The 25,338-nt window shown below is 36.2% G+C and overlaps 3 protein-coding genes across 9 annotated transcripts in view; 2 read left to right on the plus strand and 1 right to left on the minus strand.

The window, feature by feature from the left end:
- Window positions 1-1,116, minus strand: part of LOC110457834 (titin-like) — an 84,979-nt gene extending 83,863 nt beyond the window's left edge. For all 4 annotated transcript variants that reach the window (XM_021509270.1, XM_021509268.1, XM_021509267.1 and 1 more), the window contains exon 1: window positions 1,013-1,116. The gene's annotated coding sequence lies outside the window, so the exon portion shown is untranslated. The remainder of the gene's footprint in view (window positions 1-1,012) is intronic.
- Window positions 1,117-1,529: 413 nt separating this feature from the next.
- On the plus strand, window positions 1,530-16,839 carry LOC110457827 (FACT complex subunit SSRP1-like). Of its 2 annotated transcripts, XM_021509253.1 has the most exons (17): window positions 1,530-1,743; window positions 3,950-4,135; window positions 4,543-4,648; window positions 5,185-5,420; window positions 6,643-6,737; window positions 6,970-7,105; window positions 7,716-7,819; window positions 8,217-8,345; window positions 8,643-8,864; window positions 9,805-9,877; window positions 10,691-10,838; window positions 11,713-11,758; window positions 12,300-12,432; window positions 13,285-13,485; window positions 14,043-14,185; window positions 14,589-14,811; window positions 15,748-16,839. In XM_021509253.1, exons 1-17 carry the CDS (start codon window positions 1,690-1,692, stop codon window positions 15,838-15,840), a joined length of 2,328 nt encoding a protein of 775 aa, XP_021364928.1. In that variant the 5' UTR covers window positions 1,530-1,689; the 3' UTR covers window positions 15,841-16,839. The 2 variants fall into 2 exon arrangements, with proteins under 2 accessions (XP_021364928.1, XP_021364929.1); XM_021509254.1 differs by lacking the exons at window positions 1,530-1,743; window positions 3,950-4,135; window positions 4,543-4,648; window positions 5,185-5,420 and adding an exon at window positions 5,811-5,826.
- Window positions 16,840-19,851: 3,012 nt separating this feature from the next.
- LOC110457831 (sedoheptulokinase-like) lies at window positions 19,852-24,613 on the plus strand. 3 transcript variants are annotated; one of them, XM_021509259.1, is made up of 5 exons: window positions 19,852-19,894; window positions 20,376-20,982; window positions 21,205-21,380; window positions 22,181-22,381; window positions 24,053-24,613. In XM_021509259.1, the coding sequence occupies exons 2-5, from the start codon at window positions 20,384-20,386 to the stop codon at window positions 24,448-24,450; spliced, it is 1,374 nt and encodes a 457-aa protein (XP_021364934.1). In that variant the 5' UTR covers window positions 19,852-19,894; window positions 20,376-20,383; the 3' UTR covers window positions 24,451-24,613. The 3 variants fall into 3 exon arrangements, with proteins under 3 accessions (XP_021364934.1, XP_021364935.1, XP_021364936.1); XM_021509260.1 differs by having other exon boundaries at window positions 19,853-19,894; window positions 20,379-20,982; XM_021509261.1 differs by having other exon boundaries at window positions 19,877-19,953; window positions 20,379-20,982.
- The last annotated feature ends 725 nt before the right edge of the window (window positions 24,614-25,338 follow it).

The following is a 25,338-nucleotide window of genomic DNA, read 5'->3' on the forward strand; positions in this document are numbered from 1 at the left end:
AAAAAGAGGCACAAGGTCCAATTGGACAAAATTGTAATGCATAAATTGTTATTTTTCTAGCTATTCTGTGCAATGAAAAATTGAATTTGAACAAAAACCTAGATGTATGGAATTGTGCTGATTTCCAAAGTTAAAAGTGAAAATGGAAAATCAGGAGAACTAGTGTTCCTCCAAAATAAAGAGACTTGAAAAATATGCATGATTACATTATGATTAGTCCATTAAGAGGAAAAAAGTATATGTCAAGTGATTAAGGACACTAAATTTGTTTGAACTGTCATGCAAATCTGAATCTGAATTTTTCCACACTAAAAAGGCCAAGTAGCTGTTGTAAACCTCCATATTTATTACATAACAAATATGTGGTCAGCAAGATTTCAATTAGTAATTAAGATTAGTGTAGTTATCCAATCCATGCAAATTATGCTCGTCTGCACTTTTAATATGATAAATAGAGTGCAAAATAAATCACAAAAAGGAAAAATGAGAATGTCTGGTGGTGTAATCACAGCGATCTCTTTTAATCTTATAATGATTGATCCAAATTTAGCACCCTTTTTTTAAATGGAAATTCTTTCTAACAACAATATATCACAAGATAACATATGAAACTTTTTTTCAGTTCTGTACTGTAGTATGCAGTAGAGAATGGAAACTTCTATTCATCACTGAAATAATTTCAACTAATAATTTGCTGCCCATTGATTATATATTATATAATCACGCAAAATGGAATGTTCACAAAATAACATGAAAAAAATCGTTCTATTAAAATACCAAAAGGCTATCCCTTAAAAATTATAGTACGATCGTCATTTTTGTAGTTTGCTGTGTATTGAAGCACTGTCAATAACGTGAATACAGGGTACTGTGTTCATACACATTCAGACCCGATAGCATTCATGTTATTTTCCCCGTGTCAAATTTTCATAGTGCGATTTCTGAACTTCTAGTTTATGTTTCGGGTTATTTGTTTTGCTGAAGTAAAAACTTCCGCGTTCTCGTGACTTACCTGGATAACAATAGAGCAGAGTGCATCCAGGTTGTCTCGCTTGCAGGTGACAGAACTGCGACAGGAAGTGACAAGGAAAGGTAACCGTGACGTAATGTCAATACACAGTCCCCTACTTCCGTTTTGGACACGGCAAATAAACCGGTGTTGATCTATGGTAATGACAGTCATAAAAATCATTAGAAGAGAGATGGACACTGTTGAATTCAAATGAGAATACTGTTATGCAAGAAAAAAAAACGTCTCATTATTAATAAAACGTTTTCTTAAAGATAAACAATACACTATTTCCCGCCATATTTTCTAGAGTGTTAAGAGGCTTAACAGGTTGTATATATCAGTTCCGAAAGGCAAGCGTGTTTTTACAGACACAGAGTTACAAAATCGTCTAGTGAAATTAATACAATAATGAATTGATTTGATTTGATAATCGACTTCATGATCAGTCAGGTCTCAGTTTATCAATATAGTGATGCCCGTTGGATTTTCAGGCAAAACATATTTTCGAATACGAGACCGGAAGTTGTCGTTCGTGTCTCCAATGAGTAAAGATCTAAAAAGGACCACATGAGAATATTCTGCTAACATCAGCCACATGCGATACGAAGACATGTAGGCATTGGGACCGTTGGCGATTGGTTTAAATTGAAGTAACTTTGAGGAAATATTTATCAAATATGAGTGACATTCAAGAATATTCAGATGTGGTACAGGAAGTCCGAGGTGCTCTGGTAATATCACCATACCATTGTTGACTAAACTAGCAATTGTCTATTCTATTAACCATTTTGTTTGGAGTCAAGAGAGCTTATTAAGTATGTACAAACCATGCATTTTATAAATATCATCAGTCACATCAGAATATTTAGAACTCCTCCAAAAAGTCAAATTAACCCGTTATCTAACATATCTGTAGAAATGTGTTGGAAAACCAACGGATAGGAGGAGCGCACTTAAAACTAGTCACTGTGGAGGTGAGACTTGCATGTATCCACAGTAGTTGACTGGACCATACCATCAAAAAGTTGGTCCTTGGGAAACACAAATATATTACTTTTAGCGTGACCGTTTTGGCACTGATGGGTTTGTAGCATCGACTGTTGTTAGTTTCCAGTTTGTCTACTACGTTGGTAGCTACAAAGTTCACAAATTTGTGTGCTCGCACATGACGTCTCTCTCTTTCTTGCTGTCAGTATTGAATTGGTTGTTATGGCCGGCACCAACCCCTCACCCACCTTAAACAGGAATGTCATTACCGGAGTTCCTTCCTGCACTGCTGCGGGGTCGGAAAACCCAGATCCTTTAGCATTTTTGTGATGTATCCCGTGTTCCTTGAATTAGTCCCAGGTAACAAACCTAACTGCTTTCTGTTGAATAAACTCTCAAACTTGTCAATGTCAGATTGGAGAAATAGGTCCCATATAATGGCACGGTACGTATATATACATACTCAAATGTTGATCTCCCAAGCGAGACGTAGTACGCCGATTTCCAATAGGTTAAAGGGCAGTGATTTAGGTTGCGTCTGATAAAGCCAAGGGTTGAACAGGCTTTCTTGCAGATGTTATCGATATGATTTCCCCACTTGAGATTGTCTGAAATGGTGATACCTAAAAAGGGATTTTGGATTTTCAGAACGAGGTTGTTACTGCTGCTTCATAAATGTAGAAAAACAAGATATATATATAGCTGTTCATGGATCAAAAAGTTCCAACGATTTCACCACTAGTGTTTATCAGTCCCCATTAGTAAGATAGTTGTCAAAATGACCATTAGTCTCAAGACATTCTCATTTATTTGTGTGTCGAATTAAAAGTGCGTGGATCAAATATAATGTCACAGGAGGTGGTCATCATTTATGGGGTGAGATATTGGGTGTCCAGAGCTGAAATATGTTGAGAGCCATGGATATATATATAGGCCATTTTTATGACAGAATACGGGTCAATTCCCATCTCCTATTTCGGCGGTATTTTCCCCTATTTCAGATTTGTTTCCCCTTTTTTTTCATTAAAAAATTATCCCACTTTTAACTGAAATACTACCACACGAATATCTCTCTTGGTTCTATTCTTGTACATTTTCCTTCAGTTCGACAACTGAGTGATTTATTTAATTTTCCCTGTGTTCATGTCATTGTTGATATTTTACAACATGTTTACGGCTGGCCCTGTTTATGGTATACAATATCATAAAAGTCGCACAAACGTTTTATTCTAATACATATCTAGTGGTCGATTCAAAGCGTTTAATGAACAGCAAGAAAAAATATTAAAGACGTGCAACTACAGCGCACATTTTCCCCCTATTTCAAAAAGGTACTAACTTTCTATTCCTGCATTTATCCCTGAGAGCACTTGGATGCACAATGAGGTTTCAGTACTTTGGTAACGATTTGTTAACCAGTGATATATAAGAACATCAAAATTTCTTTTGGTATAAAAAAGATATGTTTGTTCTGAAATTGCAGGCTGTGGGTTGTTATTTGAAATTCACTACAAGGAATCCTGGCCATGGACACTTCAAAACAATTTGATGATTTTCAACCAAAAAAGTTGTAATATTTTCATTTTTTTTTATTTTTTTTTATTTTTTCGCATAGCTTAGTAAAATTTCCAGTTGTATTAACAACCTTGCATTTGCCAGTGATTTACGTTTGAAATTGTGTGTAAATGTTGTCATGCACATGCAATGTTTTCTCCTGGTTTGAAAAAAGGAAGGGGTAATTGGTTGTGTGATATAGGTAGATTTTCAAAATTTACAGGGTATACCTCATTAGATCTGGAGAAAAAACTGTCAAAGACCCTTCCTTTAAATGTCTGATCCTTTTCCTGAAGGGTCATGGCATTGATGGCATAATCATTCTTAATCTTCTATTGTTTATATTGTTCTTATATTAAATATTTATTTATGTGATGTTTCATGTTTTACTTTCAGAATGCAGGCAAGCTAAAGTTGCAGAGTACAAGTGTTAGTTTCAAAAACATTAAAACTGGAAAAGTTGACCAATACCAAAGTACAGATGTTGACAAAGTGTACTGGTTAAAACGAGCAAGAGGATATTGTTTAAAGTTCATGTTGGATACAGGAATTATTCACAGATATGATGGATTCAAAGAAACGGTAAACAAATTTGTATACACAATTTTCTTGTGCACTTTATCAAATTTCTTTTGGCTGATAAAGCTTTAAGTTCACTGCCTTTATTCAGAATTAATATCTAAAAATGATCAGATATTGAATTGTGGAGAATTTCTTGTTTTATTTTGTGGAGTTTTGCTTACCTCCAAGGAATGATAATTTTCTACTTTTCAAGTTTTGAAAAGTCAAATATTAGAAAAATTATCATGCAAATATTATAAATTGTAGTTGTATTTTTAATAGTAATTTCTTATATATGTATCAAATATTAATTTAAACCAAAACACATCATACGTTTATTAATTTATTGACCTTCGTTGTTATGAATATTTTAAATGTTGCATGTCGTTCTGTTATTTTTATCAATCCAATGAAGTGTTTTTTTGCAGGATTTTGACAAGCTGTCCAGTTTTGTTTCAAAATATTATGAAACATCCTTAGAAAAACAAGATTTATCTGTGAAGGGATGGAACTGGGGAATTGCAAACTTCACAGGTATAAAAACCATGTATCCCACTAGTGATTTTTAAGTCGGAATAAGACTGCTTCCTTAAGAAAACAAAAAGCTTTATTATCTCAAGGAATTTCTTCCCAATTCCACAAAGAATAATTCTATATTTTTTTCCAATTCATGAAGGATCCCGGAACAGGCCTTTATAAAACAGAAGGTAGAAAAACACGGCCCACCATCCTTTCATTAAGCTTCCGACCATATTGTTTAACTAGTCGCTTTGATAGAGGTTTTTGTGTCTACAGATACTTTCTTTTTCAATAGTCTTGTCGGTACAATCCTTGCTACAGTTTTCATCTTGACTATTGTGTAATGCCACACGTAAAATTTAACTTGCCCAGCAGTAAAGATGGAAACTAACGGAGGTCCATTTCTCAAAATTATTAGCCATATCTTGTCAGGCCAAAAAAGTCCTCATAAAATTTTCATCCAAATTTTGTGAAAAATATATAAATGTTATAACAATAAGATTTAGTTGTTGGGTCGGAGAGTGTTAAGTTTTATGTTTAACTGTTATCAGGAAACTCCTTAAGCTTTGAGGTGGACAACAAACTTGCTTTTGAAGTACCCCTCAACAACGTTTCCCATACAACTACCTCTAAGAGTGAAGTGACGTTGGAGTTCCACCAGAATGACGATGCCGCTGTATCACTCATGGAACTGCGTTTCCATATTCCTGGACAGCCAGCTGCTGCAGCTCTTGCAGCGGCAAATGCTGAAAAGGGAGAAATCACAGAGATCAAAGATCCAGTACAGGTAATAAAGAGAGATCAAAGATCCAGTACAGGTAATAATGAGAGATCAAATATCCAGTACAGGTAATAATGAGAGATCAAATATCCAGTACAGGTAAAACACAAGAGATCAAAGATCCAGCTGGTACAGGTAATAATGAGAGATCAAAGATCCAGTACAAGTAAAACACTTAGATCAAAGATCCAGTACAAGTAATAAGGAGAGATTAAATATCCAGTACAGGTAATAAAGAGAGATCAAAGATCCATTACAGGTAAAAATGAGATATCAAAGATCCAGTACAGGTAAAACACAGAGATAAAGATCCAGTACAGGTAAAACACAGAGATAAAGATCCAGTATAGGTAATACTGAGAGATCAAAGATCCAGTACAGGTAAGAATTAGAGATCAAAGATCCAGTACAGGTAAGAATGAGAGATCAAAGATCCAGTACAGGTAATAATCAGAGATCAAAGATCCAGTACAGGTAATTATGAGAGATCAAAGATCCAGTACAGGTAATAATGAGAGATCAAAGATCCAGTACAAGTAATAATGAGAGATCAAAGATCCAGTACAGGTAATTATGAAATTAGAATTTTTCCCCATGGTTTATAGTGTTTTAAGATCAAATTTATTATAAATTACTTAACATAGGCATTTTATTGGCAAGTGTTTACATTGATGGCATCTGTGTATGAAAGTAAAGAAAAAGCAAAATGTCTATGTTACCAAATTATTTTTACCATAATAACTTGAATTTAAAATGTGAATTATATTTAGCAAAACAGAGTTTGTCATTTCTGATTTTATAATTTCAAGAAGTTGCATCCTTTGACAGATTCTGTCACAAAAATGCACTTTTATCAGTTCAGATAACAAGTAATGTTAAAATCAAATATAAATTCTATGCAATTGAACATTATCAGTGTATACAGTGACCAATGTAGTACCGTATTTGAATTATATACCGCAAAATTAATTATTAATCGGGAGCGTATCTTGACTTGGGATTGAGACATTCACGTCTGCTGCAGCTGAAAAATCTAAGATATATACATGTACATTTTATAATAAAAACCAAATAACGTATGAAATAAAGTGCATTAGGTTATTTGCTGCGTTTCAAAAGATGGCTGGAGATATAAAAGATTCTTTTTTATTTGGCCTGATAGGTTAAGAAATTTAAACATATATATATGATGATTATATCTTTTTATTGGTATTTCTTTCTTTGACAGGAATTTTACGAGAACGTTCTCGACAAAGCAGATATTATCCAGGCGACTGGAGAAACTATTGCAGTATTCACCGAAATACATTGTCTCACACCTAGGTAGGTCCATCAGATTGTTGTCATTTATGATATTAAAGGATGTGTAGTGGTTTGTCCTTTCAAATGAGGGGACGTTATTATTAACAAAAATAAAAGAAGTGTGTTTAATTTTCATTTTGATTACAAAGCACTGGAACAAAAATATAAGAATATCTTGTATTTTGTTAATGATCTGTTTGCATTAATAACCTATCTTTGATGTATGTAAATAAAATAAGCTTTACTTTTTCAGGGGTCGATACGACTTTAAGATATACCCAACTTTCCTACAACTCCACGGTAAAACCTTTGACTATAAAATCCCCTACACAACAGTTTTACGGTTGTTCCTGTTACCGCACAAAGATGGCAGACAGATGTTTTTTGTGGTGAGTTGTCATGTGTGAATTTTTCGAATGCAAGTCCCATCTGTTCCTATAAGAGGAAGGCTAGTTTCTCTGTGCTATAGCTGTTGTGTCACAGTGACCTATTTTATTGCACTAGATTTCAGTAAAACTATGCTTAGTTTAGAACACTGAAATATTAACATGCTTGCAATGTTAATGTTTCCAAGATCTTTTTGGAATCTCCATCTACCTCTCTACTTGATTTCATTGATGTATACAAAAGTTTGTCCTGAATAAAGGGCATTTAGGTTTTGGATTGTAGAAAGGGGACACAAATCAACAGCATTTATGATTGTTTTTCTCAGAAGTTATGAAATTGTATTCATCCACTTTTAAATTTTTCATTCTGCAGATCATTTCATGTTAGTCAGACTTACATTTTCACTTTTATTCAAGCAGAAAACTCAAAATCAGATTTTATATTTGATTGTTATTTATTAATCCACTTGCTGTTCCTTCAGCGAATTTCTTCGGGGAGGGGGTTTCGGAAAGATGCAGTTCCTCTGTAACATTAATATTATATAATTTAACGTTTATCAATAACATCTGTTTCGCATGATTGTTCCATATTTCTTATATTTTAATCACACAGGTGAGTCTGGATCCTCCAATCAAACAGGGCCAGACGAGATATCCATTTATCATTCTCCTCTTCCAAAAGGATGATGAGATGACGTTAGAGCTGGGACAGTCCGAGTGAGTCTAACTCAAAGTTGATTTTAACTAAATCTCTTGAACTGTTGTGGGTGTGGTGGGAGGTGATGAGAGGTGGATGAATGTGTCGTCATGCTGTCACATCCCTTAGTTTCATGTGTAAAAATGACCAAAGGTGGCCAACTAGGGCAAGTGTGGTAGAAAAGGAATGAAACTAATGTACATAAAGTAACATTTTTTGATGCCAACAATTTAACAGGTTTAATGTTACTTAATTATAATTTGAATTTTTCAAGAATTCCGGACAAGTTAACAAGTTAATTACTCCACTGAACTAATGTGAATTTTATTATTAAAGATTTTTTGTGGAAATTTATTGTTATGCAATCAGTGTAAGTTGTACTGACATATAAAAGTAATGTGTGGTGCCTGTTTACAGTGAAGACTTCGAGACTAAGTACGAGGGTAAACTACAGAGAGAGATGTCCGGCCTTGAGTACGAGGTCATCAGTCGTGTGTTTAAGGCTGTAACGAACAGAAAGATCACCGTCCCTGGGACATTTGTCGGGTAATTCTTACGTCAATTTCCTATGTTTTATACAACTCAAACAGGGTTTTAGTTTACCCCCATATCGTAGTATATGACCTCCTGCTTTATTTTATGACGGCAATCAAGACTTGGTGTTAATAAGTACAAGTTATATTGTGGGGTAAGTTTTAAAGAATCTGGAAGGTAGGCTTTAAAAGCATGAGGTAGGTGAAAAATCATTAAACTTGTATTACACATTTAAGTTGAATGTTTCATATCTTTAAAATTTGTTAGTTATCAAAGTTGTTCGGAATAAAATGTAAATTTTTATTGCAGGAGTTCTGGAACCAATGCAGTCAGCTGCTCCTACAAAGCAGCCACAGGTTTCCTGTACCCACTAGAGAGAGGGTTCATATTCATACACAAACCTCCCATGCACATCCGCTTCGATGAGGTGGCCAGCGTTAACTTTGCGAGAAGTGCAGGCAGTTTAAGGTCATTTGACTTTGACATCGAGACAAAGTCAGGCACCATGCACACCTTTGTTGGTGTAGAAAAGTAGGTTTTTGTGTTTTTTGTGATTTATTTTTTCTATGGTTCCAACATCTTATTCAAGTCAGAAAGTAAAGAATAACTACAGTATTTTAAGACCACTGTCATCAGATGGCCAGCTATTCGTAAATGCCTTTGTTCTGTGGTCCATTTTCTGTAAGAAATTCTTGTTATTTCTATTTCTCAGAAAGAACTTGACCGGTCGCTCTCAAATTTTGTACACATCCCCACTAATCGGTCCAATTAGTGCAATATCTATTTGTTTGTTGGAGATGAAAAGCAATATGGCTACCAGGGTCAAAGTTTATCATGACTATTTCTATGAAAAGGGCTGGACATATTTTACTCATATTTTGTGTAAAGATTCCTGTTGGCTCCTAGGTATTTCCACACTTAATAGTAATAATATTTTATTTTTAGAGGTTACAACTCATTTAGCCAACAATAAAGGCTAATCTCTTAAGGGGCCCTCTTTAACTCATTCACCCCTGAAGACACATTTGAACTCATCCATTTCAATGGTTGGAATAATTCATTATGAAATTTCAGGGGTGAATGAGTTAAATAGGTACACAAACATAGATGGAAAAAAATGAATAACAACAAAACAATCAATAATCAACATGCACTCAATGATATTCATAATAGTACATAAATATACGAAGATAGTTAGACAGATACTTGTTTAAAATATTTGTGACATTTTTCTTTGAATTCATAAAGATTGCGGGCAGTCTTCATTTCAATAGGAAGTTGATTCCATATTTTAGGTCCAGAATAACTAGTATTTATTCTAGGTTTTGGGAACTGCAAATTGTGGTTTGCAGCTGATCTCGGAGCACATTTCCTTGCAGTATGATACAAATCTTTTTATAAAAAAACAAGTATGTATGATCAAGGTAAATTGTTGATTGTTGATATATAATTCTGTATCTCTATTTTTCAGGGATGAATATGGCAAATTGTATGATTTTGTCAGTAACAAGAAACTTCGAGTGAAGAACATTGGTGGAAAACTGGTACGTTTCCTGATTTTGACATTTTAATCTTCGTGGCAATATATATATTTCCTGTAAAACCTGGAATTATTGACATTTATGTAGTAAAAGAAACCAGAAGAGTGATTGAAATTTAGTAAAACAATGCCAAGTATAGTTATAAAATATACACCAGTAATAAAGAAAAAGAAATAACAAAGAAAAAAGGTAGGGAAAATTAAAAATCCTTAATTACTTGCCCTGACTTGCCTTGTGGTGCAACCCTAATAACTGATCGTGGCTAAGGTTATTTTCTAACATAACCTCTCATATGTTGTCCGCATTTCTTTAAAGACACAACGTCAGTGGAGATCCAATTTTTTGTCATCACCGTTTTCAGAATGGCTAATATTGCTATGGAAAAGTAAATGTAAATTGGTTGACCTTCATTTTCCTGGTTTTTCTGATAAGAATCAATATCCATCTGAGAATTTCCTACCTCATCTCATTTGTTTGTAATTTCTTGGACCATGGACAATTAAAGAAAGATTTTTTTCTGAAAAATATCATATTTCCATTACGGGTAACTTGTATAATATTGTTTGACTTGAACATCCAAATTCTGATTTGTTCCTTTAAAGGTAGCCCTCGTTCATGCATTTGTATTTAGTTATGGCCTAATTTCTATGACAGATTAGACTTGTGTCTCTGAAACTGCATTATCCCAGAAAAATTTGCTTGATGTCAAAAACCACTTTTATCTTTGTGTGATGAAATACACCAGACAAATAAATTAAATATTTATGAAAACCAGTGAAATTACAGTGTAAATATAGGAGTATTTTCGGTTGACAGGACCAGAAGCAGAAGAATGCTAACTATGCCGATGATATGAGTGCCAGCGACGATGATGACGGTGATCACGACGCCTACCTGGAGAGGATGAAAGCTGAAGGAAAGGATCGGTACAGTGACGACGAGGACGACGACACAGACAGCTCAGGTTAGTCAATCGTCCCCAGAACTTTCATTTGACCTTTAGCATTTAGCAATTTCAGAAAGTCAAATAACATTTTCCCGAGAAAAGGAAAGTCGCCACATATGTCAAATAGACACAGTGGTCTAACGCTCTGGATACGGTAGTTAATTGATGCGTGACAGCCAGTAGGTCGCAGACCAATGTCATTGTTAAGGTTCGTGCCCCGCTCATCCTGGTAATGTCTGTAGGGTTACCATCTATACCACTCCAATGACAGACAGCCAGTAGGTCGCAGACCAATGTCATTGTTAAGGTTCGTGCCCCGCTCATCCTGGTAATATCTGTAAAAGGATCCTACCTAATATTGGAATGGCGTTGGCTCTTCTCCCCCTTTATAATATCTGTAGAGTTACCACCTATGCCTCTATACTGGGAGATCCTTGTTACTCCATATCAAAGGATCTCCTTTAAAGGAGGGACTTCCAGTACATACATACTATGCTCTACTGTTGACATGTTGAATAGCCTATCACCCTAGCTGTACCAATATGTTGATATGTTGTAAATCACAATAGGTGTACAGCTAATAATTGCAGGATCTTCATTTTTCTGAACATTATTTCCGCGAAATATTCCAAAATATCAAACATTCCATATATAAAATCAACAGGAACTCTGACTTGAAAGTTAATGAACAAAAAATATCAGCTGAACATTTTTTAGTTGATTGATAAATCTTCTTATACGTAGAAAGCATGTGTAGGTAGGAAGTCAGATGGTCTCGGGTCAATATTACTTTATCAGGTCCGTATAACAACATTGGAAATATGAATAATGTCAGTTGATTTTCCCTGGTGACATTGTGTACATAGTAATAGATTTGTGTTTGTTTTCCCAGATGAGTCCTTCAACCCAGGTGACAGTGGTAGTGAAGTGGCTGAAGAGTAAGATATATATTTTATTGCTTAAATATATTCTATCAATAAAATGTGTTTCTGACTACATGTTTCCTCAAAAATAAATCTAAGACTACTATTTGTTTTATCTTTTTGCACAATGTTGACATAAAATATTATTCAAAAAAAAATAATCTTTTCATCTAAAACAAAATTTTAGCGGGCTGTTCAAAAAGCCCTTTATCATTGGTGCGTCAACAATTCTTGTTACATGTATCGCTATTTCTCAAGAGGTACGGAGACATACTGTACAAATGAATTTTCTTCTCATTACATTTCAATATTTTCATAGAATTTAATACAGGAGGATTTTATTTAAACGTCAGTTTGGCATCAGGTGTATATTGTTCCGACCCTGCTGTACTCTTGTTAGAAATTCTTGACAATTACCTGAGCTAATGTGTCAACATTTTAACGTTTCAACTACAAAGATTGTTATCGTATAAAGAAATATATTCATAGCTAATGATTGAAGCCCCTATATTAGAAAGGTATAAACAGCTAATGATCGGAGTGATGACCGTTGTAGGTATGACAGTAACCCGCCAACAACATCTGAGTCTGATGAGGCAGATGCAGGCAGCGGTCCAGAGGCTGTGGCCAGACGAGAGGCCAAGCGAAAGGAGAAGGAAAAGAGGAAGGCCCGCACTGCTAAAACTGTTGTATGTACATTGATCAACCCTTAACTCATTAACCCCTGAAGACACATTTGAACTCTTCCAATTCAAAGGTTGGAATAATTCATTATAAAATTTCAGAGGTGAATGAGTTAATAGTTCATGAAAAATAAATCTCATCTATACATTGCACTTGATAGTTGTTCATATTAGATTAGAAACAATTCTAATATCATAATCAATAATCTTTCTACCTGAAGTATCCCAAATATTGATTATAATCAGTAATGTATAATATAGACCCATCCTGATATGGCCATGGCTGTTGTGAGGACACGAAATCCAAAGTAATAAATAGTAAAGCATAGAAACCAAAAACAGAACCAAAACCGCCATTGTGAGCCGTATCCCTCTCCCTGGGGATAAGTAAGGGACTTGTAAAGCTTACCTCCTTTTGAGGGAAATAGCAATTTTTGGGTTATTAATTTTATATGATTTAAAAAAAGTACAGAGATTTTTTTAGTCTTCATTAGTCACCTTTCTAAAATTGTTGTCAATGCATTTTAGTAAGCCTTAATTCATTCATCTAAAGACACGTATGAACTCTTCAATTCAAAGGTTGGAATAGTTCCATAACCCTTTCACCCCTAGGTAACTTTAGTAGAGTCTTCCATGCATTTATAGAGATGAGTCCATTGTGGTCTACGGTGGTGAAAGGGTTAAGAAATTTCAGGGGTGAATGAGTTAAATTGAATTTTTTGTGAAATTGGATTAAAAGTGTTACATGTTGGCCTTTTTAAATTTCAAGTGCAATATATTAATCCAGACGTCAAAACAAAGATTATTTTCTGATCTGTCATTTATAAACTTTTCTGATGAAATATGGAATACTTGTAGCGAGAGCCTGGTCAGAAGCGGACCAAGCGGAAGAAGAAGAACAAAAACCGAGATCCAGACAAGCCAAAACGGCCAATGTCGGGCTATATGATCTGGTTCAACACAAACAGGGAGAAAATGAAGACTGATCACCCAAACATATCCATCATCGAACTCTCCAAAAAGGCTGGCGAACTCTGGAAGGAAATAACAGATAAAACAGTATGTCAAGACCTAAACCAAACATCTGTTATCACATAGATTGAACAATAGTCATGGAATATTCTAATTTTGATGGTGGTGGAATAGTCTAATGTATCAGTCGTGGAATATTCTAACTTTAATAGAGGTGGAATTTTCTACCTGTAATAGAGAATACTGTGATTGTATTTAAATAGTGCTACAATAAAATTTGAACTGAAATAGAGGTGAAATATTCCAACTGTTATAGTGGTGGAACGCTAGTAGTGTACGGTGTTACAGAAGCTACCTCCTGTTAAGGTATTGTTCATATGAATTAATTACTCAGTTTTATTACATGATTAAGTGGTTGATAAAGTTGTTTACAAGTTGATAGGCATGGGGCGTGTGCAAATACTTTTTATACATTGTGCGATTTAGCTATTTCATGCAAGTTTGTAGAAGCACAAACATTGTTAAACCACATTCAATGCTGAAGTTGCAGATGTCAAATTATACTGTGATGAGCTTTTAAGAAACAATAGCATGGTGTAAGAATTGAGGTTGTGTATTGACTGGGTATTTTTTATGTTCTGCAGGAGTGGGACGAGAAGCACGCCAAGGCAAAGGAAGAATACCTCGTGGCAATGGAAGAATACAATAAACGACCAAAGAAAGAAGTGGAAAATGAACCGGGTGACAGTGATGATGGAAGTGATGGGGAGAAAAAGACGAAGAAAAAGTGATTTATTAAATATATTGCAGCATGTGAATTTCTGGTCTAAATGTTTTAAGTATAAATAGTCAGTTTTGCAGATGTTGAAGTTCCAATGCTTTTTTCGTGACTTTTGAACAGGAATGTGTCTATTGCGCAATATTTTTGTCTGAACTAGTGATAATGTTGTGTAGATGAAACCTACTATATGTTTTTGTCCTGTAATATATTCACCGGCTGAATAGTTGCTCCGGTGCCCTGATTAATTGTTAAAATTGTTTCAATGGAGCTTTAAGTGAAACATCCTATCCAGATTATGAATGATATTGAAATTTTTAAGCAAAATAAAAGTATCGCATGAGTTAGGGCAGGGTTTACATTCACAATCCAACACTTTTTTGATAGACAGCATCCTTTTTTTTTTTACCAGGATCAAAAAGAGTCCCAAGTCTCCCAGTGCGTCCAAGAGTCCAGCTAAAAAGGTCACAGAAAGCCGAGCAGGGGCAGGAGAATCTTACAAGAGTAAGGAGTTCATCTCGAGTTCTAGCTCATCAGACGAGAACAAACCCCTGAAGAAAAAAGTCAAAAAGGAGGCGAAGAAAGAAGTGAAGAAGGAAGAAAGTGAAGAGGACAAAGAGAGTAGTGTTGGAGAGGTATTTACTTGATAGATTGTGTCTTTATTGCTGTTCACTCCTTCTGAACATCTGTTATTTGAAATTGAAACTTTTAGTGATACTCAAGATTGTAATTGATATCGTGTACAATAGAAGAATTGAAGAAAAGTGTTTGCAGAATGTATTATGCTTAATTCTATGAGCCCTTCAGAATGATTAAAAAGAAATGTGATTTTCAAGAGCGTTCTTTGGGTATAAATTGTCTTAACTTAAAAGAGGCTATTCCTGTACGGCGGTATAGTTGACTCGGATATATGTTCTGTGATGTCGCATTCAAGAGGTCCAGGTTAGGTAACGACTGATAAACACAGTTTTCTAAAAATGTCACCATCTATTTCTTCAATGTTCTGTCACGCCAACCAGTCCATATTAAACTGTAGAATCTTTTCTAATAACCAAGTCATTCACAATTTTAACATGAAGGTTTGTTATAGTTAGCAGTTATGTAGTCTGTAATTTTCAGTGCACTACTTTTTATATGCTTATTAGGTCAATTACAATACAATTATAATAATAATAAAAAAGACTTGGGTATTTATAAACACACCTGACAAGAATATGAGAACAAGATTAAGCATATTTGCTTGCTGACATGTCCAACTGTTTATCTCGAGCCCCACAACGGAATTATTCAAATCAGCCCTCTACCGTCACTTTTCAAATGCAAATTAGACCATCTTGTATCTTTTAAAAACAATCTCTTTTTATCTTCAAATTGTTGAAGTTGGTCAGTACCATTTAGAAGAAGTAGAAGTGGAACTGATTCAGGGTCATAAGGTTGTATGTGCCAAACATGAAAAATTTAAAAGGTTGGTAATTATTAAAGGCCTCTTGTTTTATTTTTCAGCTGTTGGCAAGTTGATGTAAAGGGATAGATAAATGAGAGTAAATAATTGTTTTGTTGTTTAATTACAGCTGCCTTCTGACGAAGAAATCCTTCCATCACCACCGTCTTCCGGGAAGGGATCCGGATCAGATGAAACCGATACAGACGATGGCTCGGATTGAGATACCAAAACGATAACACACAGATAATATCACAGAGGCTTTCATCAGAAAACCAGTGGAACAGGAAAATGTTGACCAAGGGAGTTGAAGAGACAAATTGAATGTGATTTAAGTCCATTTCAATCTTAAAGACTGGGATATACCTGGGACAAATGGTTCTTTATCTGACATCAGACGTTACGAGAATTATGCATGTGAAATTATAGTAATCAAAGTACAGAATCGATGGTGTCGTAATTATGACTTATGAAGACTGTTGTTCATGATTTCCTGTTGTGCACGACTCATGTCTCATATTTTCAGAATCATGTATTTCAAATATTTAAAAAAAAAAATCATGTTATGTGATTTTGACACTGAACACAGTGCTATGTATTATACAATGATTTTGACTATGTCTTATTTGCCGTGTGTAATAGCATTGCATGACTTTCGGTTTGTGATGACACAAATTGATCTGTTATGACGTCACAATTACGACAATATACATGATGTTGTAGATTTTTAGATGGCATTGTTGAAAATATGACGACAGTGAGAGGAAATCTTAGTTTCACAACATTCTTAAATAATGGTGGGAGAAAATCTCAATATCTGACAGAATATTCCTCAATAATTTGGTTTGGTGGTAAACAAGCATATGATTCATACGAGATTTTTAAAGCAATCTCTGAGGTATCATTTCAGCCTTTACTTAAATTGAAACATCTTGACAGATTTTGTAAACAGTATTATAATTTCATACTTATTGGTGATGAGGTGTCTTGAGTGGAAGTGATAAAACACTGGTCATAGACAATGGGGACAGTAGTTGTTGTAACAAGTATTTCTCCACAAAGTGTAAATATTAACAGTGCTTTTGATATTCATTGTTATCTTGAAAATGGAAAAGTTCAAGAAGAATATAATTTTGTACAGAAGTTGACAACAATAACATGTATTGATCAGTGTATGTTTGGTTGTTTATAAGATGTGCTATTAAAGTCATATGTAAATTGGTATTGACTTGTCACTCTTTTTATACAAAAATAATATACATGAAAAAGCAGAAGTAATATAAATCAATATTTCTAGATGAAATTAATGCTGAAGTAGGCTCTCTCGTATACAGATCATTTAAAGCATATTGAACATATCGTACTTTGAAAACTGCTTGCGACAAGTTTCAGAGACAATATAAGTGAGTGGAGATATGCCAATTCTCAATGAACTAGACATGATTGTGCAACGTCATTCTTGAACGTATTGCACATTAAAAAGTGTCATAAAAGAAATGTGTATCCACTGATGTTCTAACCTGGAGTCATCACGACGTCATTACCAGACCAAAATAGAAAGCTCTTCCTTAAATTGCATAATTTTCAATAATCTTCTTCCCTCACAGCCCTATTTTGTAGGGATGATATGTTATCCCTCAAAATCACAACAAATTAAATGCTTCATTAATGATCAGTGATTAACCAAATAAAATTGTCATGTTTGCTTGACCTCGATCCAAATTAGATGCATAATAAAAATATAGGGCTATAGGTCCAGCCAAGTTGCCACTTTATATGAGGTATAGCCACATTGCCACCTTACATGAGATATAGCCACAATGCCACCTTGAATGAGGTATAGCCACAATGCCACTTTATATGAGTTATTGCCACCTTCTATCAGGTATATAGCAACCTTATATGAGGTATAGCCACATTGTCACCTTATATGAGGTATTGCCACATTTTCACCTTATTTGAGGTATGGCCACATTGCCACCTTATATGAGGTATTGCCACATTTTCACCTTATTTGAGGTATTGTCACCTTATATGAGGTATAGCCACATTGTCACCTTATATGAGGTATAGCCACATTGTCACCTTATTTGAGGTATTGTCACCTTATTTGAGGTATGGCCACATTGTCATCTTATTTGAGGTATTGCCACATTGTCACCTTATTTGAGGTATTGTCACCTTATATGAGGTATAGCCACATTGTCACCTTATATGAGGTATAGCCACATTGTCACCTTATTTGAGGTATTGTCACCTTATTTGAGGTATGGCCACATTGTCATCTTATTTGAGGTATTGCCACATTGTCACCTTATTTGAGGTATTGTCACCTTATATGAGGTATAGCCACATTGTCACCTTATATGAGGTATAGCCACATTGTCACCTTATTTGAGGTATTGTCACCTTATTTGAGGTATTGCCAACCAGTATAGGTATAGTAACATTGCAATCTTTTGTAAGGTATAGCCACATTGTCACCTTATATGATGTATAGCCACACTGCCAACTTTTATGAGGTATAGCCAAATTGCCACCTTATATGAGGTATTGCCACATCATATGAGGTATAGAAACATTGCAATCTTATGAGGTATAGCCATATTGCACTCGTATATGACTAGCCACATTGTCACCCTGTATGAGGTTTAGACACATTTCCACCTTATATGATTTATAGTCACATTGCCACCTTATGAGATATAGCCACATTGCCACCTTACATGAAGTATAGCCACATTGCCACCTTATATGAGATATAGCCACATTGTCACCTTATATGAGGTTTAGCCACATTGCCACCTTATATGAGATATAGCCACATTGTCACATTATATGAGGTATAGTCACATTACCATCTTATATGAGGTATAGCCACATTGTCACATTATATGAGGTATAGTCACATTACCACCTTATATAAGATATAGCCACATTGCCACCTTACTTGAGGTATAGCCACATTGTCACATTATATGAGGTTTAGCCACATTGCCACCTTATATAAGAAATTGCCACCTTATATAAGAGCCACATTGCCACCTTACATGAAGTATAGCCACATTGCCACCTTATATGAAGTATAGCCACATTGCCACCTTATATGAGATATAGCCACAATGCCACCTTATATGAGGTTTAGCCACATTGTCACCTTATATAAGATATAACCACATTGCCACCTTACATGAGGTATAGCCACATTGCCACCTTATATGAGGTATAGCCACATTGCCACCTTACATGAAGTAAAGCCACATTGTCACCTTGTATGAGGTATAGCCACATTGCCACCTTACATGAGTTATAGCCACATTGCCACCTTACATGAAGTTTAGCCACATTGCCACCTTATATGAGATATAGCCACAATGCCACCTTACATGAAGTATAGCCACATTGCCACCTTACATGAAGTATAGCCACATTGCCACATTATATGAGTATAGCCACAATGCCACCTTACACGAAGTATAGCCACATTGCCACTTTATATGAGGTATAGCCACATTGCCACCTTACATGAAGTATAGCCACATTGCCACCTTACATGAAGTATAGCCACATTGCCACCTTATATGAGCTATAGCCACAATGCCACCTTATATGAGATATAGCCACATTGCCACTATATATGATTTATAGCCAAATTGCCACCTTGTNACATTGCCACTCTATATGATTTATAGCCAAATTGCCACCTTGTATGAGGTATAGCCATATTGTCATGCTGTATGAGGTTTAGCCACATTGCCACCCTGTATGAGGTTTAACCACATTGCCACCTTATATGAGGTATAGCCACATTGCCACCTTGTATGATTTATAGTCACATTGCCACTCTATGAGGTATAGCCACATTGTGACCTTATATGATTTATAGCCACATTGCCACTTTATATTAGGTTTAGCCACATTGCCACCTTATTCGAGATATAGCCACAATGCCATCTTATATGAGATATAGCCCCATGCCACTCTATATGATTTAGATAAACGTAACCCCTTAAAAAATGCCATCGCTCAATAATCCTAGCATACATAATATTCTTTGTCTTCACTCTCAGACCTTTTATCATGTCCAGTCGGGCTAAATGCTGCTCTATGGAGATGTCTGTTTGTAATACATGGTATCGTTTCTTTGATAAATCTATTTAGTTTACCCGAAGTCATTAGGAACTAAATAACGTGCTGGATTCCTTAACATTTTGTAAAACACACTGCACGAGTTATCTTCTCCTACTTGTCGAAGGAGCTAGACCAGCTAACAGCATGTAAGCATGTAACGCTTCATCGATATGTTATCACCAGTATATAACAAATGGTGGCTTCAGTAAGATAATTTGTTCTACATTGCATTCTTTATCCAAGTACTGCTTGAATCTGCTCGAGCATTAGCCTACACAATACATAGCATAGTGGCACTATATTTTCTTCCGTCGTTCGAGAGAAATCTATTTATAGAATGTAGAGCGCGATAAGTTTTATTAGAGATTCGGTACTCGTCATTTTCAAAAGAAATTTTGTATTGAAACAATATCATTCCAATGCACTATATTTTTGTATACATAAATCCAGCCAATAGATAATAAAAGTGTTAGTTTAATTGCGGCAACTGCACTCATATCTACGAGATCTGCCGCAGTAAATGGAAGAAGAATAGTTTTAACAACTGTAATGTTCTACTGGAAAAATTCACATGTAACCATGCAATATGCTTAAAGGTTTTAAATAACCAAATGAACATTTAACCAGCAGTAAAGATGGAAACTAACGGAGGTCCATATGTCCTTGGGATTGACCTTGGCACAACGTCAGTCAAGGTCAGTTTACTCCGGCGGGAGTGTGGATCCGTGATGTCAACGGTATCCAAGGCTACCAAGGCTGATGTGCTGAGTGACATAGACACAGGATCTGAACAGACGCCGTCAAAAATATTCTCTACGCTACAACAGTGTCTGTCCGAACTTCCGGAGGACAGACGCCGTCAGGTCACCTGTATTGGGGTCACTGGTCAGATGCATGGGGTCGTTTTGTGGAAAAAGCTGAAGTGTGAGGGTTGGTACGATCCTCCCACAAGCACTTTATATACCTGGCAGGACCAACGGTGTACAACTGAGTTCCTCGGGTCATTACCTCAACCAGATTCACACCTCCCGCTCTCGACCGGACACGGATGTGCTACTTTGTGTTGGCTACATCGAGACAGACCGGAAGTGGTGGCTAAGTACACATGTTCTGGTACCATCATGGACCTGTTGGTGGCGCTGCTCTGCGGCCTAGCTACTCCCATCACTACGGTACAACTGGCGGCCAGCTTCGGGTTCTACAATACCAAGACAATGTCATGGAACAAAGATATGTAAGTTGATTCAAAATAAAGTTTTGCATTTTGTAAAGAAACCCGGCACATATATTTTAATCAAGTTAATGTTTGATTAATACCAATTCTATTAATTATGAAAACAAAACAAAAGAATTAATGGCTGTATCTGTTTAGATGCGAAATGTGTTTATTTCGTTTAAAAAATAGCATACATGGGGAAAGGCACAGACACTAACATTCCACTCTTTGGTTTTGCAGTCTTCGAAAAATCGGTTTTCCTGTAGAAATATTGCCAACTGTACAGAAGCCAGGTCACGTGGCTGGAAACATGCAATATGATTGGATGGGCATCAGTAAAGGCACGCCCATTCTGGCAGCTTTAGGAGATGTGCAATGTGCTGTCTTCTCCGTGGTCACCGGCGCAACAGACGCAGGTCAGTATACCTACGGAATTAGATTATCGTGGTATACCGTTATATTGAAGTGAATTGAATGTTTTGATTTGAGATCAATGAAAAGTGGGTTTTAATAATTGACAGTAGTATGCATAATGGCAAATGGAAGAATGGATCTGTAAAAATAGTATTTTTCAAAATATCAAAATCCTTTGAATTGTGGATTTTTCGCTGATCAAACATCTACACAACACAAAGAACAAACGAACAAGTGGACTTAATATTTACACGAAAATAATTTATCAACGGATTTTTCTGTAAGTATATTCCTAAATAGTAATGTTATCACCATTGTATCAAACACTTAACAAATACATTCCCGTAGATAACTTATACGTATGTAAAAAGGTTAAATAAAGCAAACAGAGTGACCTCCTTTGCTATATGCCACCCTTGAAATCAAATGGTCCGAGAAAACGGAAACAGTACTTCCATGGAGATAGTCATACCATTGAACCGGGGTTTACAAAACAGACAGTTGCAACACGTCCGCTTACATCTTTAAAAACAAGAAAAATTGATCTTCACTATTTTCAATTACATTTTGTATTTAAAGAAAGTGTCAATACAAAATACGAAGCAGAACTTTTCGTCAGCCTTTAGCGACTTCTCGTTAGAACGAGAGGCACATTTATATATCGTTTCTTATGGAATTAGTAATAGAATCAGAACACAACCGAATAGATTTTAGATTTGTTTTTGTTTTTTATTTCCCCGTCCTAGACCTTTCATTGGATTGAGTAATCGTATAATTGTATTAATGTAATGTTACATTTTAGTTTTGAATATGAGTACCTCCAGTCAAATGATGTTTCCGGTCAGACCAGAAGGTGGAGTACCCGATAAACCGGATGTGACGTCACCCATCCAGTACTTCCCATACTTCGACGGTAGCTACCTTGCTATGGCCGCCAGTCTCAATGGAGGCAATGTTCTCTCACACATGGTTGCCATGCTACAGCAGTGGTTTGGGACGTTTGGTAAGTGGGGATGGCGAACACAAATGGTTTCGATTAGAAATGCGCAAAAATCAGGTTGTGACTAATAAAAAAACTGTGAAGTTCTCTCTGTTACTTTCCCTTCTGTTAATCACCTCTGCAGGACGGGGATTGATACAAGAATACACCCGCTGTTAACCACTGCATGTGTCGTAAGAGGCGACTAATGTTCGAACCCCTGCAGAATTGGGGGTTTGCTTTTGTTCACTCTACTTGGGGACACAAAAGAGACCAAAATAAATCTACTGCACCCATTGCAATACTTAGGATCTGTATATTTCTCTCTACTTCTAACTACCTTTTATTTCCTTGTTCCTTGCTTGGTAATACCTCACTTAAAATCGGCTTTTATGTTGAACGTTCGCCAAGGTGAGAAAGGCATTGGGTTCTGTTCCCAGGCAGGAACATACCCAAGTCCTTAAAAATGGTAGTTGTTTTCCCTGCTGAATGTTCAGCATTAAGGGTAAGGGCAACAACTGGTACATCCGTTGTCAGTATAATGTGACCGGGTGGAATGCTGTGATGGGTGGATTCGGCATGGTATTTCAGTGAGATAGCACTATAAAGTCGGTATCAGATCCGCGCTATTACAAGGAGGTTAGTACACCAACATACCATGTCTCCAGCAGACATACACACATGCATGCTTATACAACACACACGGAGGCACGTCCTTAAATGACCTTTTCTGTTAATAATAGGACGTAAAACAAAATAAAACCAAACGAAACGCTTCTGTTACTACCATAGTTTATACCTGTTTGGATTTCCACCTTTTTTGCAACTAGTATCACCGACGAGTCCTCTAGATGAACGAAATAGCTGTATGATGCATACTGTATCAATTATATCAAATTGTATAGGTGCAATCACGTCTGTTTGTCAAAAGTCTTGCGTACAGATTTGAAGAGATGGGGAATGTTAAAGGACCCTTGATAATAATAACAATAAGAGGTTCTGATATACCGCTTTATCACAACCTAGTTCGTAGGTCGTCTTAAAGCGGTTCACAAACTATTATCGTGGTTATAGGGCCTTTGCAACCAGCCAATATCTTTCTCAACTCTCTGGGGAGCATACAGCCGGTGCTGCCATTTCGGCGCTCACAGCTAGCATTCCACAATTCTAGCACTGCCCAACCACGTACTCATTTTTAGTTGAGCAGACTGGAACAATCGGAATAAAGTATCTTGCTCAAAGATACAACGCAGTGCCGTGCCTTGAGTCGAACCCGCAACACTTCGGTCACGAGCCCGGCGTCCTACCACTAGACTACCGTGCCTCCCTTTCGTAATCTGGTAAACGTTTTATATGTGTATGCTGTGGAATACGGGCGCTGTGGTTATGTCAGGGTAATGAGAGAGTGTGTGCTAGAAGAAATAAAAGTAACGCAAACATGGCCCCGTCGACAGACTGGAAGCTATATTTTGGTGAATGTGGTCTTAATGCAAGCATTCACTTTTTCTAGTCCAAATGACTTACTTGACGCCAGGGAATAACTTTTGCACATTTTCTCAATTAAAGTTAATGAGTTTGGACGGAAAGATTCGGATGAGAACATTCAACGGGTCAAAATAAAAAATAAAGCCTTAAGGATGCTTATTATCTTTAGAGATAGTTTTTCACAATTTATTCTTGCTTTACTGATTTCAGGATTCAACGTTGCTGAAGATGATCTCTGGACCAAGCTGCTACAGGTGAGTTCAGACGCTTCCCCAGGACCTGTTATTGTTCCGACACTTTATGGAGAGCGACACCTTCCGGAACAACAAGTTAGTGTTTCCGGTCTGACGCGAAACAACCTTGACCTTGGGTCAATTTTTCGGTCTCTTTGCAAAGGTCTTATAGCGAACTTGTGTGACATGATGCCAGAGTCTGCTATCAGGAAACATGGCATCACAACTATCATAGCAACCGGGTCTGTTGTCGATAGAAACCCGGTTATCAGAGAGGAAGTGACACAGCATTATGAAAAATTCAAAGTGCTGTTTGGTAACAGTTGTGACTCGGCTACCGGAGCTGCACTGTTCTGTGTGAAACAATTGAAATAATATCGAAAAAATGTTGCTAAATGTGTTATGTCTTTTGTTCCGTGTTTTAAAACTGACACCCGTATGCAATGACGTATAAAGTATGGTAAAACTACAAGGACCAGATAAATAATAAAGATGGTGGTTACCTTTGTTATAACGTCCGCATTTTCAATCATTATTTTATTTCTTTAGCGTGCTGTTATTGACCTCCAAGCATGTTATATATCGGTTCTCATCATTGCGAGTACATGATTTATAAATGTTGCTTTCTTTCAACTTATGATGTAATTTCTCTTGCTTTTGTCGTCAGTTTTTCATGGAATATTTGGCTTCTACTAGTGTGAAATATAAATGTAAAATACGGCTTTTGTTAGCGTCCACTAAATCAAAAACGACAAAAATGAAAGGGGGAAAAAACTAAGGAGATGCAAAAATACTAAAAAGAAAACGTCACGAATAGTATACGATTCCGGACCTGCTGCAAAGTTCGTAATTTGATATAAAATCGGAGATTAGAAAACGTACTAACAATTGTACAGCAACCTGTTCAGAATTTTTCGAAATTGAGTTTCCTTCTAGCACAGTGACATAGGAACTGTTACAGAGATGCGGACCCAAGAAACGACAGGACAGAGGATCCGAGTGGCTCTTCAGGATAATTTTAGTCATTACTCTACGACCATGGGCTATTTTATTTTGGCTTTCGTTATAAGTGAACGAGATCTTAACAACAACAACAACACTAGAAACGCAAGAGAGGCTGGTCAGCAGACTTCTTTGTCTATGAAGTACCCCGAGGCTGTGCTTTGGGCTTGGGACTGTATGTAGCTCCTTGAACAAACGATAACTGCCCGTAAATTTGAGGCGTTCAAATATACCAAAGTAAGCATAGATCAGTATAAGACG

This window comes from Mizuhopecten yessoensis, unplaced genomic scaffold (assembly GCF_002113885.1).
Source record: "Mizuhopecten yessoensis strain PY_sf001 unplaced genomic scaffold, ASM211388v2 scaffold9331, whole genome shotgun sequence".
In the NCBI taxonomy this organism is placed as follows: Eukaryota; Metazoa; Mollusca; class Bivalvia; order Pectinida; family Pectinidae; genus Mizuhopecten; species Mizuhopecten yessoensis.

Bases quoted from the DNA above. Each gene is read 5' to 3' on its own strand.
- LOC110457827 (XM_021509253.1), top strand. From the start codon at position 1,690: ATGAGTGACATTCAAGAATATTCAGATGTGGTACAGGAAGTCCGAGGT. The intron at 8,865-9,804 runs GTAGGTTTTTGT...TCTATTTTTCAG, and splicing joins ACCTTTGTTGGTGTAGAAAA to GGATGAATATGGCAAATTGT. The intron at 11,759-12,299 runs GTAAGATATATA...TGACCGTTGTAG, and splicing joins GGTAGTGAAGTGGCTGAAGA to GTATGACAGTAACCCGCCAA.
- LOC110457831 (XM_021509259.1), top strand. From the start codon at position 20,384: ATGGAAACTAACGGAGGTCCATATGTCCTTGGGATTGACCTTGGCACA. The intron at 20,983-21,204 runs GTAAGTTGATTC...TTGGTTTTGCAG, and splicing joins ATGTCATGGAACAAAGATAT to TCTTCGAAAAATCGGTTTTC. The intron at 22,382-24,052 runs GTAAGTGGGGAT...TACTGATTTCAG, and splicing joins GCAGTGGTTTGGGACGTTTG to GATTCAACGTTGCTGAAGAT.